The sequence below is a fragment of the Triticum urartu genome, chromosome 6A (genome assembly GCF_056163025.1).
Source record: "Triticum urartu cultivar PI428250 chromosome 6A, HENAU_Tu73, whole genome shotgun sequence".
In the NCBI taxonomy this organism is placed as follows: Eukaryota; Viridiplantae; Streptophyta; class Magnoliopsida; order Poales; family Poaceae; genus Triticum; species Triticum urartu.
The window spans coordinates 348375175-348398006 of record NC_141878.1 but is presented as its reverse complement, the minus strand read 5'-3'; the positions used below and the strand labels follow the sequence as shown (position 1 = coordinate 348398006).

The 22832-nt window shown below is 54.6% G+C and overlaps 2 protein-coding genes across 2 annotated transcripts; one reads left to right on the top strand and one right to left on the bottom strand.

Moving 5' to 3' along the window:
- Nucleotides 1-10344: 10344 nt before the first annotated feature.
- LOC147965210 (uncharacterized) lies at nucleotides 10345-11319 on the bottom strand. The gene has a single exon (XM_087530344.1). It carries the CDS (start codon nucleotides 11317-11319, stop codon nucleotides 10345-10347), a length of 975 nt encoding a protein of 324 aa, XP_087386470.1.
- A 1114-nt stretch (nucleotides 11320-12433) lies between these two features.
- Nucleotides 12434-13273, top strand: LOC147965209 (uncharacterized). The gene has a single exon (XM_087530343.1). It carries the CDS (start codon nucleotides 12434-12436, stop codon nucleotides 13271-13273), a length of 840 nt encoding a protein of 279 aa, XP_087386469.1.
- Nucleotides 13274-22832: the final 9559 nt, after the last annotated feature.

The window sequence follows — 22832 nt, the reverse complement described above, 5'->3', positions numbered from 1 at the left end:
CATCTTAGTAAAAATAACAACATGCCAGGAATTAATATCAGGAAGCAATGTTTAGAGCAAGCAAACAACATGCTACAGGAACATATCATAGCAAAATAAGGCATGGCATGAATCTACTGAAAGCATAGAACAAAAGTCCCTTACTAACCATAAGCCAAAAAGGATCAGAAGATATGATGGCACCCATGTAAACATAGCAAGTTTCGTTAACAGATTCAGACTTAGCAGAAAACTGGACATGGCAAAAACAGAGTTATGAAGGCACGTTTGCGAGCTCGATGCACTCAACACAACGCATTGCATGACAAGCAAAGCATACTACCAGCAATAAGACATGTTCAAGAAACTAACCATGGTAAGAACAAGATCATAGCATGCATGGATCAACTACAAGAACCTTGGCAAAATTGATTAACATGTAAACAATCTGCCAGGAACATTTTATAGCAAACGTAGAGCAAGATTGAGTCATGCTAGGGCACTCCATAAATGCAAACAGGAGCATGGATGGATATAGCATAACCATATGTCAAAATCATCCTTACTGAACATACTCAAAAGAAGCATGGATCTCATTGTAGCAACATGAATACATGGCATAAAAATAACAGCAGGGAAAAGACTTAGTGAAATTCTAAGTCTCTGAAATCAGCAATATTACGAGAGCTACTTTGCATGCTTGTGCTAGTCACCACATTGATCACAAAAATACATGGCATACACCCCTGCAAAGATGGCATGGCATAGCCCAAAACACATGTAGAGCTCAAGTCCATATGCAGCACACAATAAATGTAGCAAAAATGACAAATGCTCATACTCTGCTAAGAATCAGCACCTAATATTTTATACCACTCTTGCATCAACAATTTGGGCATCAAGATGGACTCAAACAAGCATGGAACAATGTAACAAAATGAAGAGCACATCCTGATAAACATTTTGATATATCATACATGCAAAACGGAGCTACGGTCATGGAGATATGCTGCAATGAACATGGCATGAAAATGTTGCAGACTTAGAGAAAAACGAGGGCAACCTAGGGTTTGGATCTGGATCTGGATCCGGGCGGCGCGCGGACCGAGGTTCACCGGGGGCTGGGCTCGAGGAAGATGTCGAGGAGGAGGCCGGAGGGAGGGGCGCGGTCGGCGGGGCGCTGCGCTGGTCGCCGGAGACGGAGGGGCGCGGGACCGGGGCACGCAAGTCGGCGCGGTCGTCGGCGGGCTAAAGTGGCGGCGCGGCGGATGACGAGGGGCAGCGGCGGAGCGCTCCCGTGGGCGGCGTGGGGCGTCGTCGCGGCATCGGGCGCGGGCGTCCCGCAGGCGGATGGCCGGATCGGGCTGGCGCGGTGGAGATGGTGGCGGGGGCACGTGGCGGCTCAGCATTGGGCGCGGGGGCGGAGGCGAACATGTCCGGCGACGGAGTGGACATGTCCGGCGCGCGGAGGAGGAAGATCTAGGGTTTGCACCGTGAAATTTCGGGGGAGGTGCAAATATATAGGTAGAGGGAGCTAGGAGAGTCCAAATGGGGTGTGGTTTTCGGCCACGCGATTGTGATCGAACGACCGAGAGGATGGAGGGGTTTTGGATGGGTTATTGGGCCACTTTGGAGGGGTGTTGGGCTGCAACACACACGAGGCCTTTACGGTTCAACGGTTAACCGTTGGAGTATCAAACGGACTCCAAATGGCATGAAACTTGACAGGCGGTCTACCGGTGGTGTACCAAGGCCGCTTGGCAAATCTCGGTACATTCCGAGAAATGTTAACACCCGCTCACGAAAAGGGACAAAAGGGGGCACCGGAGGACGTAGGAGTGTCAGATTGCAAAACGGACAAGGGGGAAAGTGCTCGGATGCATAAGACGAACATGTATGAAAATGTGATGCACATGATGACATGATATGAATGCATGACATGAACAAAATGCAAAACGAAAACGAGAGCCCAACCATGAAGGGAAACTCATGTCGCATCTCCGGAAAAGGCAAGAATCGGAGTACAAATATGGAAAGTTGTATCCGGGGCGTTAAAGTTGAGCAGGGAGAGCAGATCAACTTAGGTAAATGCAGAAAGATACATGTCAACGGGTCCGGCCCGAGTGGCTTGGGGATGATGCAGCCCGAGGGGCGCCCCCAACAAGGTAAGCTAAAGACTTAAGCAAAATGGGATACATGCCACAGGGACGGACCCGTGTGGCCTGGGAATAATGTAGCCCAAGGGGCGCTCCTAGCTTAAATGAACTTGGAAGATGTCACCTGGTTCTGTAGATGAAGTAGAGTTGGTGCAGCTGAAGCCATCCATTGAAGGAATGGCTCCTCATGAGCCACCAGGACCCTGAGCCTCGGGAGGCTCTAGGGGCTCAGGAGGTTCCCTGAAGACCATCCCCATCTCCTCCAGAACGGCGTGGAACCTGGCCTCCTGAGCTGCCAGGGCTTGCCGCATGTTGCGCTGATAGGCCGACGCCACGCTCGGCAAGCCGAAGGGCATGCGAACGTAGCTATGTAGTGGACCCTCACAGCGGCCCGCACGTGATGGCCAGAAGCGTTCCTGAGATGCGGCTCTGTTGAGCCCTGGGACGTCGACGCAGACGTGCAGCTCAGCACCCTCGCCTGGATGGTGAGCCGCACTCCATGAGCGGCTGTCACCGCGCATGGCTCTTGCATCTTGCAGCTCTTGGGTGGTCTCGGTGATGAACTCCTGAGCGGTGGGCACTCCTTGCCATGTGCTCTCCTGAGGGTCACGTGCCGCGAAGCACGCCTCCAAGTGGTGCCCAAGCGCCTCCCTCGTTAGGTTGACAAGGTCCGAGGCCCTCCAGAAGAGAGCCCCCGAGTCCTGCCTGAGGAGGGCGCCGAGCGTGCTTTCCTATGCGGTGGAGGGAGGCGCCCCTAGAGTGGGCGTTGATCCTGATGAGGCTCCTAACGCGACGCCATCTTCTTGTGGTCCTGCGCGGCGCGGCAGCTTCTTCTTGGGGATGGTCTCCGGAGGGCCTTCACTTCTGCTGTCAGGGTTGTCGATTGTTGTGTCTTGGAAGGCGCGCTCAAGGGAGCACACCGCATCCCTTTATTCACATGGGACCGTGATGATTCCCCCGCTTCCTGGCATCTTGAGAATGTTGTAGCCATGGTGAGTGACTGTCATGAACTTGGCCAGGGCTGGATACCCGAGCATGGCATTGTACGGCAGGCGGATGTGCGCGACGTCGAAGTCGATGAGCTCAGTGCGGTAGTTCTTGCGCTCCCTGAAGGTGACAGGCAGGCAGACTTGCCCTATCGGTGTGGTGGAACCGTCAGTCACTCCTGAGAAAGGCTTGGTTGGCTGGAGCTGCTCATAGGGCACTTGGAGGTTGTCAAACATGTCGATGGATAGGACGTTGAGCCCTGCGCCGCCGTCGATGAGAGTCTTGGTGACTTGCACATTGCTGATGACTGGGGAGCACAGCATGGGGAGTACGCCAGCGGTGGCTGCGCACTTGAGCTGGTCTGCCGAGTCGAAGGTGATGGCGCATTGGGACCACCTGAGCGGGCGCGTGGCCTCGAGCTTGGGGAGCGCTGCATTCACCTCGCAAGCGAACTGTTTGAAGATGCGCTGAGAGGTTGGGGCCTGAGCACCGCCTAAGATGCAAGCGGTCGCACGTGGCTCCTGGAAGCCCCCAGCCCCCTCGTCCTGGTGGTGGTCTTCGTTCCTTCTTGGTGGCGGCAATGGGGGAAGACCGGCGTTGCCCTGGGGGCGATCCTCACGAGGCGGGTCCCTCCAGGCGCCCTTGCGAAGTTGGTCCTGCCAGCGGTCCTCACGAGGCCGGTCGTGCAACTCCTAGCGCGGGCCACGGTCGTCCCAGGGTCCGCCTCCGCATCCTCCTCCACGGCCGTAGCCCCGGTCGTTGCGCTTGGGGCGTCGACCGTAGCGTCCTTCCCGTATGGCTCTGAGCTCTTGGCAGTCACTGGTGTTGTGGGTGTTCAGGTTGTGGAAGGCGCAGAACCATCGGCCGTTCTTGGACGACTCGGGCTGATCTCTGCCTCGCTTGGTGTCGGGTTCCGCTGCGAGCACTACTGCCTCTTTGCGCTTCACGTCCTTGGCCTTGGCCTTCTTCTCCTCCACTCCTGCAGTTGGCAGCTCAAGGAGAGAGAGGCGCCCCTCCTCAGCTCTTGCGCACTTGGTCGCAAGGTTGAACAGTTCCTGAGATGTGCAAAGCTCCTCGTGGATAGCCAGCTCTTCCTTCATCTTGACGTCACGGACGCCGTCTGAGAACACGGAGATGATGGCTTCATCCGTGACCTTGGGGATCTTGAGGCGGGTGTTGTTGAAGCACTGGATGTACTTCTGGAGGGTCTCTCCTGGTTGTTTCTTGATGTGGCGTAGATCGCCCGCGGCCGGTGGGCAGTCACGAGTGCCCTAGAAGTTGGCGATGAAGCGGTCGCGCATCTCGTCCCAGGAGGAGATCGAGCCATGCTGCAGGTTCAGGAGCCAGGAGTGGGCCCCATCCTTGAGATCCATGGGAAACCAGTTCGCCATGACTTTTTCGTCGCCGTTGGCCACTTCGATGCTCAACTCATAGAGCTGCAGGAACTCCGCGGGGTCGGCGGTGTCATCGTATCGAGGAAGTAGATCTAGCTTGAACTTGCCTGGCCAGGCGACGCTACACAGTTCGGGGGTGAAGGCACGGCAGCCAGCCGTGGTCGCCGGGGCCTGCTTCTGAGGCGGAGCTTGGTCTTGGCGAGGTCTGCACTGCGCCACTGCAGGCGGCACGCGGTCTTGACGAGGTGGCGCGGGGAGCGCCGGTGCAGCTTCTCGCGGCCACGGGATTTCTTGGCAGCATCTTTCTTCACTCGTGGGCGCTGGGCGCGGTGGATCACGCCGCGGAGGCGCGCGCCTTGGCGCCAAGGCACCGTCTTGGGGTCGAGGCGGTGGAGGCATGCCATGAGCCCCGTCGCCCGCGGCTGGTTGAGGGGGAGGCAGAGAGTGGGACGGCGTCAGAGAGCCCCCTGCAGCACGGACGAGCTTGGCGACGCGGTCGAGCCACTCCTCATAGAGGTCATCGACGGGGCGGTAACGCAGGAGCTCGTTCACCGCGATGAGCGCAGCCCGTGCCTCCATGGGAGCACAGTGCGCGTGAGACGAAGAACCAGCGGGGGTGAGTGATGGAGTAGCGGTGCGGCCATCCTGCCGCACTGAAGGATGCAGCTAGGACGCCTGCTGCTCGTTCCCCGCCGGGCCGGTGGCAGCGTTGGCGGCGGGAGACGGAGAACGATGAGGCGTCCCACCGACGGGAGTCGTCTAAGCGACGCAGGCGGCGAGGGCAGACCGACGCTCAGCTCGAGCACGGCGAGCATCCGCCATGGAAACGACGGAGTGACGAACTGATGGAAGGGAAGCTGCGGTGCACCCCTACCTGGCGTGCCAAATGTCGGATGTGGGGTTCCGACAAACCCTTAAGGTTCGAACACTGGGGTGCGCGTGAAGTCTTTCCCTCCTACCGATCTACGCTCTAGCTCGCTAAGATCTTGCGGACGAACTCGACGAACTCACAACACAGAAAGACACGGGGTTTATACCGGTTTGGGCCACTGTTGTGGTGTAATACCCTACTCCAGTGTGGTGGTGGTGGATTGCCTCTTGGGCTGATGATGAACAATACAAGGGGAAGAACAGCCTCCTGAGGTTGAGGTGTTCTTGTGTGTATGAACTTGTGGTGTGTAGATTCCCTCAAGCTAAGATTAGATGCCCCTACTATGGTGGTGGCTAGTCCTATTTATAGAGGCCCTGGTCCTCTTCCCAAATATTGAGCGGGAAGGGAGCCAACAACGGCGGGCTAATTAGGAGGGGGCAGCTAGTACAAGCTATCCTGACAAAAGCGGTCTTCGCCTGTGAAAGGCTCTAGTGGTGATGCCGTCTTGGGCTCCATGATGACCTCCGTCTTGCCGTCCACCTGGTCTTGGTCTTGTTGCACCGAAATGGCAACATTTGCCTCAGGCCTCGGTACTCCGTGGCTGCGCTTGCCTCCTTTGCACCAAAGGGGAAACAAGGACGCTGCGCACGCTGGCGCCCACCTGGCGCCCGCCTGGTGTCGATCGTCGTGGCTTACGTCATGAGAGCCTCGTGAGGTTTGCCCTGCCTTGATATCTCCACTCCTCGTGAGCCTGCCTGACCAGGCCACTCCAGAGGAGGTCTTGCGTCGTCCGCCTCGCGAGGCTTGGACCCTCGCGAGGGTCTTGGGTGCCTTGTTGACGAAGATGGGCCGTACAGCCTGCTGCTCGGCCACGCCGCGGGCCGCAGGCAGGCAAGTTTGGGGACCCCCATTCCCAGAACACAGACAGGGGCCCCGGCAAGGGTCTTGCCACGGCATCTTTGTCGTCCCCGGCAAGGGTCTTGCCGGGGGTCTCGTGGGTATCCTTGGCAAGGATCTTGCCGAGGATCTCCGTCTTCTGGTCATCACCTAGTCTTTTATGCTTCTGGCCTCCACAAAGATTTGCATGCCACCATGGAGGTGCCTCCCGAGGCTCTGTTCCAAAGTGGTTGATGGTGTTGGAACCATTGGGCTCGAGGGAGGGGGCGGCTCTACTAGTATCAGGCAAGTTGCCCTAACAAGGTTCTTGCCAGGGCTGCAGAGGTCGCCCCGGCAAGGGCCTTGCCGGGGGAGTCCGCCTCGCCCCTCTGCGGCTCTGCTCTTCGTGTTTCTGGCTTGGCATTGTTCTGGTTTTCTTGTGGCTTCGCTTCCTTCCTCTACCCTGCTAGGTGTGGCCGCAGGCGCGGCTCCAACTGCTCGCGCACAAGTAAAGGGGTACAAAATAGGACCCCTCCTTTTGTGCACCGATAGGAGCCCCCAGGCCTGGGCCATACATAAGCGTGACGCATTGTTGGGCTAGACCCAAAACGATGTGCGGGCATGCGGGGCCGAGTTTTACTGCTGTAACTCCCTCGCCCGTCGCACTTCCCCAAGACCTGCGTTGAATGCGTGACGTGGGGGTTGTGCGTGACGTGGGGGTCATGTGTGGGGCGGTTGCTGCCCTCATGCATCGCATCGCAGTAAATGGTAAAGAGGCAACCCATGCCTTCCCTAGAAAAGGGAGGAAAACGCAGGGGCGTGGATCATTTACCAAGTGGACTCGGGTCGCGACCTTCAAGGTGCCCGCGTCCCACGGTCACGTGGTGGAATGCGGTCGCTTCAGACGTCCTCTTGATTCCGGTTCGCTTGCCACATGTCCTCCATGCCCCGAGGAGGGTAGGTGGTGGACGCGGAGGTCACACGCCATAATGTGGAGGTGGGATAACTGGGTCGTCGCTGATTGCAACAGCGGGTCGATCCCGATTCCATGCGCCTCTTGGCGGCCGGATTGGTCGAGCGGGCGGCCGAGCCTCGGCCCCGCCCCTTTATAAGAGGGAGGGGAGGGGGACGGCGCCCTTCCATCCTTCAGTGTTCATCTCCTCCGCCTCGACTCCTTTCTCCCCTTCATCATGGCGAGAGGGCATGCTGGTGCTCTGATGGCAGCGATAAGGGCCTCCGCTCGACAGTGTGCCCTTCCTTCCCAAGAGCTCGTGGCGGCGGAGCCGGCCGCGAGAGGAAGAGGGAGGGGGCGAGGCCGAGGACGCCATGGCGCTCGAGGAGGAGGAGGACGGGGCGGCGCACCGGCTTTGCCTCTGCCTGCGGCCCCTCCTCCAATGGAGGGCCATGTCGGAGACCAGCCCCGCGAGTTCTACGTCAGGCTGCACAGGCCAGTGCGCGACCGTCTTCGTCTCCCCACTCCGTTTGCTCGGGAGATGGAGCTTGACCCGCCTCAGGCCTTGAGGATGCACATGAGGGGCTGCGGGAATGGCAGCATGCGGGTCGACGTCGACTTCCTAGCCCCTCATGTTATGTATCTCCGCCATGGGTGGAAGACCTTAGCCCATGCCCATAGCCTTTCGGAGGGGCTTGTCCTCCAATACAAATTGATGTAGGATGGCCTGCTCTCCATCAAGGTCTTCGGGCTCTTGGGAACTCGCTTGAGGTGTTGTGCGGAGAGCTCCTCTGACGGCGAACCCTCCTCCTCGAGCGGGAGTGACGATGAGGACAGCGACAGCTACGACGAGGGCGTCAAGCGGGAGGACGTCGACTCTAACTCTGACTGATCGTGCCGTCCCCCTCCCTCGGCCCTGCGCCCTGCCGAGGGTTTTCCTCGTCAAGCTCTCCATCGACGTGTTCCCCGCCGCTTCCTTTTTGCCTTCACCTGCCGCACCTGGGAGGAAAAGGGCAAGAACGGAGATCACAGGGAACCTATCTTTCTCCTTAAATTGTAGGCACTTGCCAAATCTTAATTTCTATATAATGTAATCTCTCGAGCCCATGCTCGTATCCTGTAACCTTTGTACTTGCATCAGCATATTAATGAAAAAGTCTAGTCCTGCCGGTAACTCGTGCACGTGTACGTTCGTGCGGAGGCGAAATGCCTTCTTAGAGTAAATAAACGAGTCCTTCCTGCAAGCCACCATGCTGGCGCCCCTTGCGCCTGCCGGAGAATCACATCTGCCGGGTTACAGACAAAGGGCCCAGCCCCCCACCCACCTCTTTTTGATAAGGGTCACCATGACCATTCTGACCGAAGTAGTGTTCGAGTCTGAAATGGGAGCCCCCGAGTCCTTAAAGACGAGTGACGAGGTTTTCTAATGCACAAGTCATAGGTTACGAACACGAATGGGCAAGAGGTAAACTTTATCTGTTTAGTTTGCCGGGGATCGCCGTGTTGGGCGGTCTTCTCAACTTCTTGCCGGAGCCAGGTCCTTGGCGGGATCGCATGTCTTTGCCGTCACTGGAAGGAAGTGAGGACAAAAGCACGGAACCTCGGTGGTTCACTAACATTTACTGGAAACAAAAGTAGTACAATACCCTGGACAAGCATGCATATATGTATATACACAAACATGGAAATCGATAGGAAACTATACATACTAAGGGATTCCTTTTCCCTGACTGCGCACAGGGTCTGTCCTGGCTCCGTACATAGGTTACATGCCTCGGCGGCAAGGCCAGTACGAAACGGGGGTTGCCGGGGCTCCCGGCAACCACGCCTTAGGGGTAAAACTTGCAAAGATGTTCAATATTCCAAGAGTTGCTCACGGGAATGCCATCTTCGGTCTCCAGGCGGACTGCGCCAGGCCTAGTGACTCGTATTACCCGATAAGGGCCTTCCCACTTCGGCATCAACTTGTTTGGGTTCTTGGGGGATTGGATCCGCCAAAGAACAAGGTCGCCTTCCTCAAGGCTTCAGGCGTGAACCTTGCGGCTATGATAGCGGCGCAAGGCTTGCTGATGTCGAGCGGCTCGCACAGCAGCCCGAAGACAATCTTCCTCAAGGAGCATCGCATCATCTTGGTGCAACTACTCTTGCTCAAGCTCATCATAAGCGAGCACTCGAGGTGACCCGTATATGAGTTCAATGGGGAGAACTGCTTCTGCCCCGTATACCAGGGCAAAGGGTGTCTGGCCAGTGGCTCGATTTGGTGTCGTCCTGATCGACCAAAGAACTGTTGGCAACTCATCAATCCAGCGCCTTCCGCACTTGTGTAGCTTGTCAAAAGTCCTGGTCTTGAGGCCCCGTGGCACTTCTGCATTCGCCCTCTTAGCCTGGTCGTTACTTCTGGGATGGGAAACAGAAGCAAAACAGACCTTGCTGCCGAGGTCTTGAATGTACTGCATGAAGGTGCGGCTCGTGAACTGCGTGCCGTTGTCAGTGATGACTTTGTTCGGCACACCGAAATGGCAGACTAGTACCTAGAAGAACTTGACGGCTGACTGTGTTGTTACCTTTCTCACTGGCTCCACTTCCGGCCACTTTGTGAACTTGTCGATCGTGACGTACAAGTACTCAAAGCCCTCTGCAGCATGGGGAAAGGGGCCCAGTATGTCAAGCCCCCAGACCGAAAATGGCTAGGAAAGAGGGATTGTCTGAAGAGCTTGGGCGGTTTGATGAAGCTTCTTTGAATGGACTGGCATGCTTCACACTTGGTTACTAGCGCAGTTGCATCCTGGAGAGCGGTGGGCTAGAAGAAACCTTGCCGGAACACTTTGATGGCAAGAGCTCTTGACCCTATGTGGGAGCCACACATGCCTCCATGTATCTCTGCCAACTGCCTCAGTCTTTCCTTTCGAGGAATGCACTTCAATTTCACACCGTTCGGTCTTCTCCTATAGAGGGCATCATCCACAAACTGGTACATGCTGGACCGACGGGCTACTTTCTTTGCTTCTTCCTGCTCCCCAGGGAGCTCTCCTGTTTGGAGGAAACGGACGGTGGGCTACGCCCATGCCGGAGCCTGGGGCTCGACGGCAAGGACTAAAGGCTCATCTTCGGCCGTAAGGGCAGATGCTTCTATGGCCAAGGCGTGAGGCCCTGCCGAGGGTTGCTGCCCCCGAGAAGTTTGGGACTCCCGACAACGTCCTTGCCGGCGGCTCCTGGGAGCTCAGCGGGAAAGTACTTGCCAGGGCGCGCCTTCCTTCGTTTGTTCTGTCCTGCTGATGGTTCAACGGATGGGTGAGTTAGCTGAAGCACAAAGGTACCTGGTTCCACAGGCAACTTGAGGGCAGCACGCTTTGACAGGTCATCGGCAATGTCATTCTCCGCTCGGGGAACATGCTCTGCTTGCAATCTGTCAAAGCGCTTTTCCAACTTCCTCACTTCATCCACATAGGCCTCCATCAATGGGCTCTGGTAGTCCTTGTTTACTTGCTTGACGACGAGTTGTGAATCACCTCTGACGATGAGCTTCCTGATTCCAAGGTCTGCTGCGATCCTGAGACCGGCCAACAACCCCGCATACTCCGCCGTGTTGTTCGTTGATTTTTCCTGGGGAAAGTGCATCTGGAGTACGTACTTGAGGCGCTCTCCAGTGGGTGCAACGAGCAATACGCCGGCACTAGCACCTTCGAGTGAGAAAGCTCCATGAAAGTACATGATCCACTCACTGCTCATCTCCTTTTCGGGGAGGGTGGTCTCTTGAATCTCCTCGTCGGGCATTACGGTCCATTCTGCTATGAACTCTGCCAGGGCTTGGCTCTTGATTGTTGAAGTACTTTCAAACTTGAGGCCAAAGCTCGACAACTCCAACGCCCACTCCACAATCCTCCCAGTCGCATTTGGGTTGTGCAAGATTCGTTGCAACGGGAGGCGCATGACGACGGTGATCTCATGTGCTTGGAAATAGTGGCGTGGCTTTCTAGGGGCCATGAGGAGGCTGAAAAGTAACCTCTGCATACCAGAATATCTTGACCTAGCCCTCTGCAAGAGGGAACTAACGAAATAGACTGGGCGCTGCACCATCTTCTTCTTCTGTCCTACTTTGCTCATCTCCTCAGACTGTAACACCCATGATGCGGCTATATCTCCCACGTGTCGAGGCATGACTTAGAGGCATAACCGCATGGTGGTTTAGTCACAAGTGGGGTAATCTTCACACAATCCCATGTATTGAATAAGAAAGGCATAAAGAGTTGGCTTACAATCGCCACTTCACACAAATAACAAGTTAAACATACATCATCCAGAGTACAATCAAGGTCCGTCTACGGAACCAAAATAAAAGAAGACAACCCCGAATGCTAGATCCCCGATCGTCCCAACTGGGCACCACTACTGATCATCCGGAAAAGACACATAACAACGACCAAGATCTTCATCGAGCTCCCACTTGAGCTCGGTTGCATCACCTGCACTGGTATCATCGGCACCTGCAACTGTTTGGAAGTATCCGTGAGTCACGAGGACTCAGCAATCTCACACCCGCGAGATCAAGACTATTTAAGCTTATGGGAAGGGTAAGGTAATGAGGTGGAGCTGCAGCAAGCGCTAAGAAAATATGGTGGCTAACATACGGAAACAAGGCACTTGAGTAGATTGAAGAACCAAGACGAGTCAAAGATGTGCGTCGACTTGCTGGCTGTGTTGCTGCTCTAAGCAGGTTCATCTCCAAAGCTGTTGAGCACGCCTTGCCCTTTTTCAAGATCTTGAAAAAGGCAGGTCCAATGAAATGGACTCCGGAAGCAGAGGTAGTGCTATAAGATTTGAAGAGGTACCTCTCCTCTACACCAAGACTGGTCGCGCCTAAACCGAAAGAGCCATTGCTGCTATATCTAGCGGCAATGAATCAAGTGGTCAGTGTTGCGCTAGTAGTGCAGAGAGAAGTTGACGAAGAAGCGGCGGCAGTGGCGAGACCATCGGGTGACGAGCCGGAGCTCTCTCGGCAGGGTCCGGTACCAGCAAGGCAAGACCCCTGAAAGAGTCTGGTGCCGACAAGGCAAGACCCCCGGCAAAGTCTGGTGCCGGCAAGACAGGATCTGTGCAAGCAAATGAAGTGACACAGAAGAAGAAGATGGTGTAGCACCCAGTTTATTTTGTCAGCTCCCTTTTGCAGCGGGCTAGATCAAGATACTCTGGTGTGCAGAAGTTGCTCTTTGGCCTCCTTATGGCCTTGAGGAAGTTGCGCCACTATTTCCAGGCACATAAGATCACCGTCATCACTCGCTTCCCGTTGCAACAGATCTTACACAACCCATATGTGACTGGAAGGATTGTGGAGTGGGCGTTGGAGTTGCCAAGCTTTGGTCTCAGGTTTGAAAGCACTTCGACAATTCAGAGTAGAGCCTTGGCGGAGTTCATTGCAGAATGGACCTCAACGCCTGACGAGGAGATTCAAGAAACCACTCTCCCCGACAAGGAAATGAGTTGTGACTGGGTTATGTATTTTGATGGGGCTTTCTCACTGCAAGGCGTCGGTGCTAGTGTGCTGCTTGTCGTGCCCACCGGAGAGCACCTCAAATACATAGTCCAGATGCACTTTCCGCGGAAGAGATCAACAAACAACACTACAGAGTATGAGGGACTGCTTGTCGGTCTCAGGATCGCGGTAGACCTTGGTATTAGGAAGCTCATTATCAGAGGTGATTCACAGCTTGTCGTCAAGAAAGTCAACAAAGATTATCAGAGCCCATTGATGGAAGCTTATGTAGATGAAGTGAGGAAATTGGAGGAGCGTTTTGACGGTCTCCAAGCAGAGAACAGTATTGCTGACGACCTATCAAAACGTGATGCCCTCAAGTTACCTGTGGAACCAGGGACTTTTGTGCTCCAACTGACTCAGACGTCCATTAAACCATCGGCAAGACAAGATAAGCGAAGAAAGTTGAACTCCGGCAAGTACTTTCACGCTGAGCTCCTAGGAGCCACCGGCAAGGAAGTTGTCGGGGACGACGCCAAGCTTGTCGGGGGTGACAGGCTCTGGCAGGGCCTCGAGCCCTTGCTATAGAGACAACTTCTCCCATGGCAGAAGACATGCCTTTAGTCCTTGTCGTCGAGCCTCAGGCTCCAGCATGGGCATAGCACATCATTCAGTTCCTCCAAATACGGGAACTCCCCGAGGAACGGGAAGAAGCGGAGAAAATAGCCCGTCGGTCCAACATGTACCAGTTTGTGGATGATGTCCTGTACAGAAAAAGACTGAATGGTGTGAAATTGAAGTGCATTCCCCGGGAGGACGGATTGGAGCTGTTGGCAGAGATACATGGGGGCATATGTTGTTCTCATATAGGATCAAGGGATCTTGCCGGCAAGGCTTTCCGGCAAGGTTTCTTTTGGCCCACTGCCCTCCAGGATGCAACTGCACTGGCAACCAAGTGTGAAGTGTGTCAGTTTCATTCAAAGAAACTTCATCAGCCAGCTCAAGCTCTTAACGATCCCTCTTTCCTGGCCATTTTTGGTTTGGGGGCTCGACATATTGGGCCCTTTTCCCCATGCTGTCGGGGCTTTGAGTACTTGTACGTCGCAATCGACAAGTTCATAAAGTGGTCGGAACTGGAAGCATTGAGAAAGGAGATAGCACAGTCAGCCATCAAGTTCTTCAAAGGACTAGTTTGTCGTTTTGGTGTGCCAAACAGAGTCATCACCGACAATGGCACACAGTTCACGAGTTGCGCCTTCATGCAATATATCCAAGACCTTGGCAGCCAAACTCGTTTTGCTTCTCTTGCCCATCCGAGGAGCAACGGCCAGGCAGAAAGGGAAAATGATGAAGTGTTGTGGGGTCTCAAGACGAGGACTTTCGACAGGCTGCACAAGTGCCAAAGACACTGGATTGATGAGTTGTCGGCAGTTCTTTGGTCAATCAGGACGACACCAAATCGAGCCACCGGCCAGACACCCTTCTCCCTGGTATACGGGGTGGAATCAGTTCTCCCCACAAAACTCATATACGGATCACCTCAACTGCTTGCTTATGACGAGCTTGAGCAAGAGCAGTTGCAGCAAGATGGTGCTACGCTCCTTGAGGAAGATCGTCTTCACGCTGCTGTGCGAGCTGTGCGCTACTGGCAAGCCTTGCGCCGCTACCATAGCCGCAAGGTTCACGCCCGAAGCCTTGAGGAAGGCGACCTTGTTCTTCAGCGCATTCAGTCGGCCAAGAATTCCAACAAGTTGATGCCAAAGTGGGAAGGCCCTTATCGGGTAATACGAGTCACCAGGCCCGGCGCAGTCCGCCTAGAGACTGAAGATGGCGTTGTAGTGAGCAACTCCTGGAATATCGAACATCTTCGTAAGTTTTACCCATAAGGCGTGGTTGCCGGGTCCCCCGGACACCCCCTTTTGTACCAGTCTTGCCAGCAAGGCATATAACCCTATGTATAGAGCCAGGCGCAGACCCTGTGCGCAGTTGAATAAGTTTAAGTATGTACAGTTCTTGTCGATTTCCATGTTTATTTATATGCATGCTTGTCTAGGATATTTGACTACACTTGTTTCGACAAGTACTGATGAACCAACAAGGTTCCATGTTCCTATTTTCTCTTCTTTCTTTTTCTCAAAGAATAGAAGGTTCCCTCGCATACAAGTTTGCCGGGGGGATGATGATATGGAGTATGGACACCAACAAGCAACGTTCGAGGTGGCATCTTGCGGAAAAGAGTACAGCAGCAAAAAGCTAAGTTGTGAAACCTTGAGTAAATTTCTTTTAAATATGAGGTTATTTTCCTTGAACAATTTCGGTTCTTGTATGGAAAACCTGCACGCAAAGGAACCTTGTCATGATTGGTTGCGCCCTTGCCCTGTTTCGAGTCCGCTCAACAGTCCAAGTGGATGCACTAAGAACGAAAAGGTATCTTGCCGGCAGCGACACCCCCAGCAAGCTGATAAGGATCCGTTTCTCAAAGCGCTCACGGCAAGGGTGCACGCACTGGCAAGTTTTTTCCCAATAAAGCGTAGGGTATATGCCATATAGAGAGAGATCGGACAAGAAAGATAGCATGCATTCATCCAAAACACAGCAAGTTATATTACATCAATAGTTGCCACAGTTCTAACTTCAGATAAATTGTCTTGGGCATGAGTTCGTGGCGGCAAGGAGAAGCGAAGCGGCTAGTCCCTGCGCTGGCCTTCCACCCTCTTGACTTGGTCCACCATGTCGATGATGGGCGCGACGAGCTCTTCAAGCGCCTTGCGGTCTGCATCCCTCCGCAAGCTGTCAAGCATGTTGGTGAGGTCGAGGCCGGGGTTCCTGTACGCCACTTTGGTGAGCACCTTGAGAAGGACGGCCCGACAAAGTTTGCGGGATTCGTTGGCCAGTTGGGTTGCTCGGCTGGAGTGGAGCAGCTTCAGGGCGTCGAAGAGGGCCTCGAAGAAAATGGTCAGTATGGCGCTCAGAGTCACCCTCTCCTTGTGGGAATACATGAAATTTGATAGGCCCATGGTGGACAGTTGTGATGTGAGCCTCTCCGCGACATCGATGAGGCGCTCAGTCCAGATCCCCACGCCTTTTTCATAGTCATTGTAAGTGGCGGGGGCGCTCTCAAGCAGCTCCTTCTCGTCCTAGAGGTTCTTGGTCAGGGTCTTCTCACGAGCCCTGCTGATCTCAAGGGACTCCAGTGTGCTCAGCTTCAGCTTCAGATCGACAATGGAGTCATTGGCTGTGGAGAGCTGCTTGGTCTTGTCGGATATGGTGGTCTGCAACTCCGCCAAGGTATAGGTAGTTTTATCTCTGTCTCTCTTGAGCCTCGAGATCTCCTTGCCATGCTTCTCCAGATCCACCTCCAGCTTCTCCACCTTCCTGGCCAGCTCGTTCTTGGCGTCCTCTGCAGCCTCGGCGGCATTGACGGCTTCCTTCAGCTTGCCAGCATGGTCCAGGACCAGAGCGTCAAGTGTCTTCTTGTGCTCCTGCTCCAGCTCTTGGGTCCGCTGCGCGACAAGTTTCTCAAATTCTTCATCCTTGTCACGGAGCTTGGCGGCAAGTGCCTCCTCGCGAGCGGCAAGGTCTTCTTCGTGAGCATCGAGCAAGACACGATGTTCCCTTAGTTGGGTGTCTTCCTTGGCGGCCTGTTGAGCGGCCTCCTCCTGTGCCTTCTTTATGTCGGACTACTTCAGAAGGAGCTCATCCTAACATTGGCTCAGCTGCTCCCGGCCGGTCCTCAGCTCTTGCCAGGCCTCGGCAAACCAAACCTGCATCTGCTCGACACGCTTTTGGAGGTCTGCCTCTGCCGCGTCGACAACTGCTGCCCTGGAGTCCAGTTTCTCCTTGCAGGTGTGGTGAAGCACCTGGAGCTTCTGGAAGTTATCACTCATGGCCTGGAGGAGCTGGTCTTCTTTAGATCCACTACTGCTGGCATGCGGCTCATCAACAATCTTGAGCCCGGTAGCATCAATGACTTCTTCATCAAAAACCTCTCCCTCGATTGGCGCTCCTGCGGGATGTTGACGAACAGGTTGTCGCCAACTTTCAGGTACCTGCTTGGGGGGGTCGGATGTTGACGACTGGTCCTCGACAACCGTCTCCCCGGCAACTGAGGGCTCTGGGGCCGATTTAGCGCCAGGCGCTCCTGCGGCAGGAATGTCGTCAATACAATCGCCGGTCTCCTTGCCAGCCTCCCCAGCAGACCTTGTGGCGGCTTCTTCTTGCACATCCTTGGCGGCCTCATTGGCAGCGACCCTGGCGGCTTCAGCGACAACATCCTTGGTGGTCTCCTCGATGACGGTGTCGACATCCATCTGGTCCGTCAAGGGAGGATCTAGAAACCAGGGAGGAGAAACGAGATGAAACCAAGGCTGAAGCTCAAAGCAGAAGGCGAAGAGAGGAAAATCATGCAGCAAGAATGGCGAGTGCCCGAAAGCGGGCGGTATACCTGTGACGAGCACCTGGGAGGTGGCTCCCTCCCCGGCAACATTCGTTGCCGGTATGGAGCTACCACCGCCTGCGCTTGCCAGCTCTTCCTCCCCGTGTGTGGGCTCGCCGGTGGAATCCCTTGTCGGGGATTCATCCCTGGGCAGTGTGGTTGACGGAGGCGGCATGTCAAGGTCGGCCCTTGGTGGCTCTCCTTGTTGCTTTTCTTCTCCTGCAAACCCGACAATATCGGCAGTAAAGATACATACCCCAATGCCTGCCTGCGGGAAACGAGTAATGGACTCACGCTAGGGGCTGGGTTGGGGCTGTGTCATGGGCTCGACTCCGGGTTGATTGTGATCGTTTCCGGCGCACTTGAGGTGCTTGTCGGGGGCTTGTCGCCCGTCGAGGTCTTGTCCTTCTTCGCCATCCTCCGCGCCAACGTTTCTGTGTCTCTGCGGGGACAGGCCAAGGCAAGATTAAATAAGATAAGATAGCCAAGTCAGAGGCTCAGGGGATAAACAAAGCGGTAGGACACTTACTCGTCTTCTTCTTCTGGCCTCTTCTCCCTCCTCGGGCTAAAAGAGGAGAGGTCAAAGTCAGCCTCTGCTATGGTGTTCCTGCGAGGGGGAGGAGACGGGGACCTGGGCCGCTTGGCCGTGGCTGGAGCAGCAGGCTGATGTGAGCCTGTTTCAGCTGCCTTCCTCGCTGCCACGGTCGTGCGCCTCGTCTGGCATACGGGTTGCTGTTGAGCTCCTTGCCGCCCCACACCCTTGCCGGCAACATCCTTGTCGGGGACCTCTTCGTGCGAGGAAGCTCGCCGGACTGGCTCGACGGAGCCAACTCACCGAAGGACCCGCTTCTTCTTCTCTGGAGCTAGGGGCTCCTCATACGGCTGCTCCTCCACTGTATCTTTAGTGGAAGGGCCCCCGACAGCTGCGCCACTGTGCTCTCCGGCAAGCTTCCCCCACTCGGCAAAGTTCTCCTCTTCGCTGGCTTCTTCTTCCATGAAGCCAACGCTGCCGGCCTCCTCGGCAAGGGCCGCCTCTTTCGCCCTGCTGGCAATGTATGCCACTTCTTCGTCGGTAGTGGGACGGATGAAGTTCGTCTCTTCTTGAATGGCCTCCTTCGACAGGTTGTCAAAGAAGTCCTTCACCTGCTCCACGGATGGCTCGGCCCAAGTTTGATCAAGGCCATTGGCGTTGAACGCCAGCATCATGGCAATGATCGAGGTCAGGGTGGTGTTGTTGCACAGGGGGATGACTCTTGCCGGCAACTTGAACTTGCCGTCGACCTTGAACATCTTGTGGCAGAGGGCGGCATGCTGCATCACCGTTAAGTTGTTGTTCAGACCAGGGCGCGACCTCATGATATTCGCTGCGTTCTGGTACTCCCAGGCCGGTCTCCCTTTGTTCTGCAGAGGGCTGATGCGGCGGCGAAGGAAATCGGCGCCAATCATCTCGATTGTGAGCCTGACAGCTTTGAGGCGCTTGATCCTGTCGATTGCGATCGCAAGCTCCCCGTATCAAGGGTCAAGGGCGCTCCAACCGTTGTCGCGGGTTAGCTTCGTTTGCCGGCGCATACAAAACGGTTGTGGATCTTTCTTCGTGATCCAGCACCACCGGCCCCGCCACTCATCCCACTTTTCATGCCACAGCACGTCGGGGTACGTCTCCTTGTTCCATGCCCTTGGAATCCAGGCGACGCAGCCGGAAAGGGCATCTCCTGGCTGGATGCGAGGAATGAAGAAGTGGTGGAAGGGGGCTGTGTTGGGGATCACTCCGGCAAGGTTCTCGCAGAGGTGGGCGAAGGTGGACATACAAGCTACCGCATTCGGCGTGAAATCCAAGAGGTGGAAGCCGAATGTGTACATGATGTCGACGAAGAAATCAGAAAATGGAGGGCAGAGCCCGCAATAGAGATAATCGACGAAGAAGGGGAATTTATCTAGAGCAGGCGCGAAGCAGGGATGACGCGGGGTGCCCCTTTGTCGCTCTTCCCCACATGCTCAGTTACCGATCCTTCAGCGCGTGGGCATCGAGTGTCGGGGCGAAGACGACGTTCCTCTTCCGCATCTTCACCAGCTCACTCTCCAACACATATTTGCGCCATAGCAGCCAGGGGAGGGCAGGAGGCCAAGGATGGTGGGACCGTGAGGGGGCAGACGGATGAGGAGGCTTTGTTCTGGGCTCGAGGAGGAAGACAGCTGCGGTTCCTAGATTGGGACAGGCGAGGGGTAAATGAGCAGCGCCTCTGTGGATTCCTCTTTTTATGGGGAAGGCGCGGGGATGCCTCTTTACTGTTCAATGTGAAGGCGTTTTCACAGGCGTGCTGCTGCTGCGACCATTCCGCACACGCACCCCACGTCGTGCACTCAATGCGGATCATGGGGAAGCACAACAGACGAGATGATTACATTAGTTAACCCATGCCATGCGTGCCCGTGCACTGTTTGGGCCTAGCCCAACAACGCCTCGCACCCGCGTGTGTGGCCCAAGCCTGGGGGCTCCTGTCGGTGTACTAAAGCTTGGGCCCTTTGGTACCCCTTACTTGTGCATGGGCTGTTGTAGCCGCACCCGCGCAAGGCTTGATGGGGACAGCTGGAGGCAAATACAAGGCGAACAGAAGACAAGATGAGCCCCTGGCAAGATTCTTGCTAGGATGATTTGCGAGCCCCGGCAAGCTCCTTACCGGAATGGTTTGCGAAGCCTTAGCAAGGCCACCACCCTTGAGGTTGAGAGCTCTGACACCATCGACAATGTCAAGACCAAGATCCAGGGGCGTCTGCGTGGTGGCATGCAGATCTTTGTGAAGACCAGAAGGCAAAGTTCCCAGCAAGGCCTTGCCAAGGACGGTTGCAAGGCCCCAGCAAGATCCTCGCCGGGGATGTTTGCAGGGCCGCGGCAAGGTTCTGCCGCCCTGCCACCGCTCCAGCACAGCGACTAGCCTGCCAGCCTAGCAAGCACCTACGTGGTGGCATGTAGATCTTCGTGAAGATCCCGCCACCGCTCCAGCGCAGCAGCTAGCCAGTCAGCTTGGCATTACATGCCTCGTCATCATGGATGCGTTTCAATACAAGGTGAGGCAGCGACGAATGAGACGTGCTCTGTTTCCATCCCCGATAAAGTTAGGGGGCATCTAAACAGCACATTTAATGCATTTGTCCTAAGATGTCAGTGATAAGCATGTGCACTGTAGCTACTTTACACCTCCTGTATGCATGTACACCACTGTGGTAGCCCCTTGGTATAAAAGGAGGCCCAAGGCGATGGAGGGAGGGAATTTTGGACTTTTTGGCCCAGTTTGCATGCGTAGCAGCTAGCACGAGGAAGCTCAAGGAGGTGGAGGAGAGGCGAGGGAGTGGCTAGAAAGGTCGGAACCAAGCCGGGTCTGAGGCGGCCATGGTGGACGGCGACGAACTCCGGCAAGATTGGACGACTCCGGTGACAAATGAGGAACGGGGAGAGGCTTGGGGGCTGCGAAACACCTCGGGGGTCCTTATATAGGCCGCGGGGAGGGCTCGGGGATGGTCTAGAGAGCTCAAGCTAGCAAACAATGGAGGACAGGGGCTACTTGTGGCACGAGCGCGACAACGGCGACCACACAGTAGTGATTCAGGGCGAGGCACCGACTCAGGTCGATGCAGACAAGCACGGGTGAGCTACCAGACATGATTTGGATGCGAGAGGCAGAGGGAGCAGACGAGAACAGGGGCAGGAACACTCCAGAGCACGCGTTTGGCTGGTCATGACCCGTGGTCACTGCGTGAACTGGCATATGCGTTGCTAGGTGAGCGGCCACATCATGTCCGGTAGAAAGACCGTGATACCCTGAGTTCAAAGGCGGTAACAACTCGGTCCAGGGGCAAAGAAGTGATTTGCAGGAGGAGCCAAAACATTTCGGCGGCAAGGTGTTTGATGCCATTTGCAGAGGATTGTTCGGGAGGATTAGATTGAGATTTGACTGCGGTTTATCACTCACCAAGGTGAGTAAGATGGCAAGGTTTCAGCTCATAACGAGGGATTTAGCTAGTACTTGTAATGCAACGTGCCATACTGACCAGAATAGCAAGCTTTGAAGTAGCGCTCACATACTAGCTTGGATTGAGCTGAAAATTAAGATAGATGGGTTATTTGATCATCTGAAGTTGTTGTAAAAGTTTCATGCCATTTGGAAATACCAAAATGGGACTTGCTTCACAATGCTTCATTCTGATCAAAATTTTGGAAACATTGCACAGGGCAAATGGAGTAATGGATTGAGCCAAAACTTGGTGGAGGGAGTTGATATGGATATGAGAATGTCTTGGTAAATTTTCAGCTTAATTGAAGCAATATAAAATATAGTTGCTTCACAAACTGGAAATCTGACCAGAAACTAAGATTTGGAGTTGGGCTCACATAGATGATTTACATGAGCTCATATTTGGTGGAGAGTCGTGATTTTATCATATGAAGGACCTTGCAAAATTTCAACTCATTTGTATATGCCTAGCTAGTACTTCCTTCACAATCACTTCCCTCAGACAGGAACTTTGAAAATTTGCTCAGGAATATTTACTAGGAAAATTGAGTTGAATTTTGGCATGGGGCACTGATATGGATAGGAAAAGATGTCCAAAAAGTTTGGGATCAAACAAGAAAAGATAATTGACACTTCCTTCTCAAACCACCACTTAGGGCAGAATCAGAAAAGGAATATTTGTGAATTAGCTTTGATGATGCCAAGGAAATATTTTGACATATTTGAGGAAGATATGACCCAAAAAAATTATGAGAATTATTTGGGAATTTTGAGAGTGACAGAAAGATGGGTTGCTTCACAACCTAGGGCTAATAGGATAATTCCTTTATTAGAAAAGGAATATTCCCAATAAAAGAATATTGGGATTTGGGCTAGGATGAAAATGAGGATGACAAGCCACTATAAAACCTAGGAGGACATGATCTTCCCAAGTTTTGGAACCACAGCCACAGAAAAGCAATTCAAATCAAGAAATCCAAGAAAATTAAAGGAAAAAAAGAAAAGGGCAAAATCCAGGGTGTTACACTGAGCCCTCCCCCCCCCCCCCGGGCAAGATTCTTGCCGGGATGGTTTGCGAGCCCCTGCAAGCTCCTTGTCGAAATGGTTTGCAAAGCCTCAGCAAGGCCACCACCCTTGAGGTTGAGAGCTCTGACACCATCGACAATGTCAAGACCAAGATCCAGGGGCGTCTGCTTGGTGGCATCCAGATCTTTGTGAAGACCAGAAGGCAAAGTTCCCAGCAAGGCTCTTGCCAGGGACGGTTGCAAGGACCCGGCAAGATCCTTGCCGGGGACGTTTGCGGGGCCACGGCAAGGTTCCGCCGCCCTGCCGCAGCTCCAGCACAGCAACTAGCCTGGCAAGCACCTGCGTGGTGGCATGCAGATCTTTGTGAAGATCCCACCACCGCTCCAGCGCGGCGGCTAGCCAGTCAGCTTGGCATTGCATGCCTCGTCATCCGGGGTACGTGTCAAGACGGGGCGAGGCGGCGACGGACGGGACGGGCTCTGTTTTCGTCCCCAATAAAGTTAGGGGGCACGTAAACAGCGCATTTAATGTGTTTGTCCTAAGACGTTAGTGATAAGCATGTACATTGTAGCTACTTTACACCTTATGTATTCATGTACGCCACTACGGTAGCCCCTTGGTATAAAAGGAGGCCCAAGGCGATGTAGGGAGGGACTTTTGGACTTTCCTACCCAGT

What these genes read in the sequence shown, in the direction of transcription:
- LOC147965210 (XM_087530344.1), bottom strand. Translation starts at nt 11,319, where the DNA reads ATGAGCAAAGTAGGACAGAAGAAGAAGATGGTGCAGCGCCCAGTCTAT.
- LOC147965209 (XM_087530343.1), top strand. Translation starts at nt 12,434, where the DNA reads ATGGCCTTGAGGAAGTTGCGCCACTATTTCCAGGCACATAAGATCACC.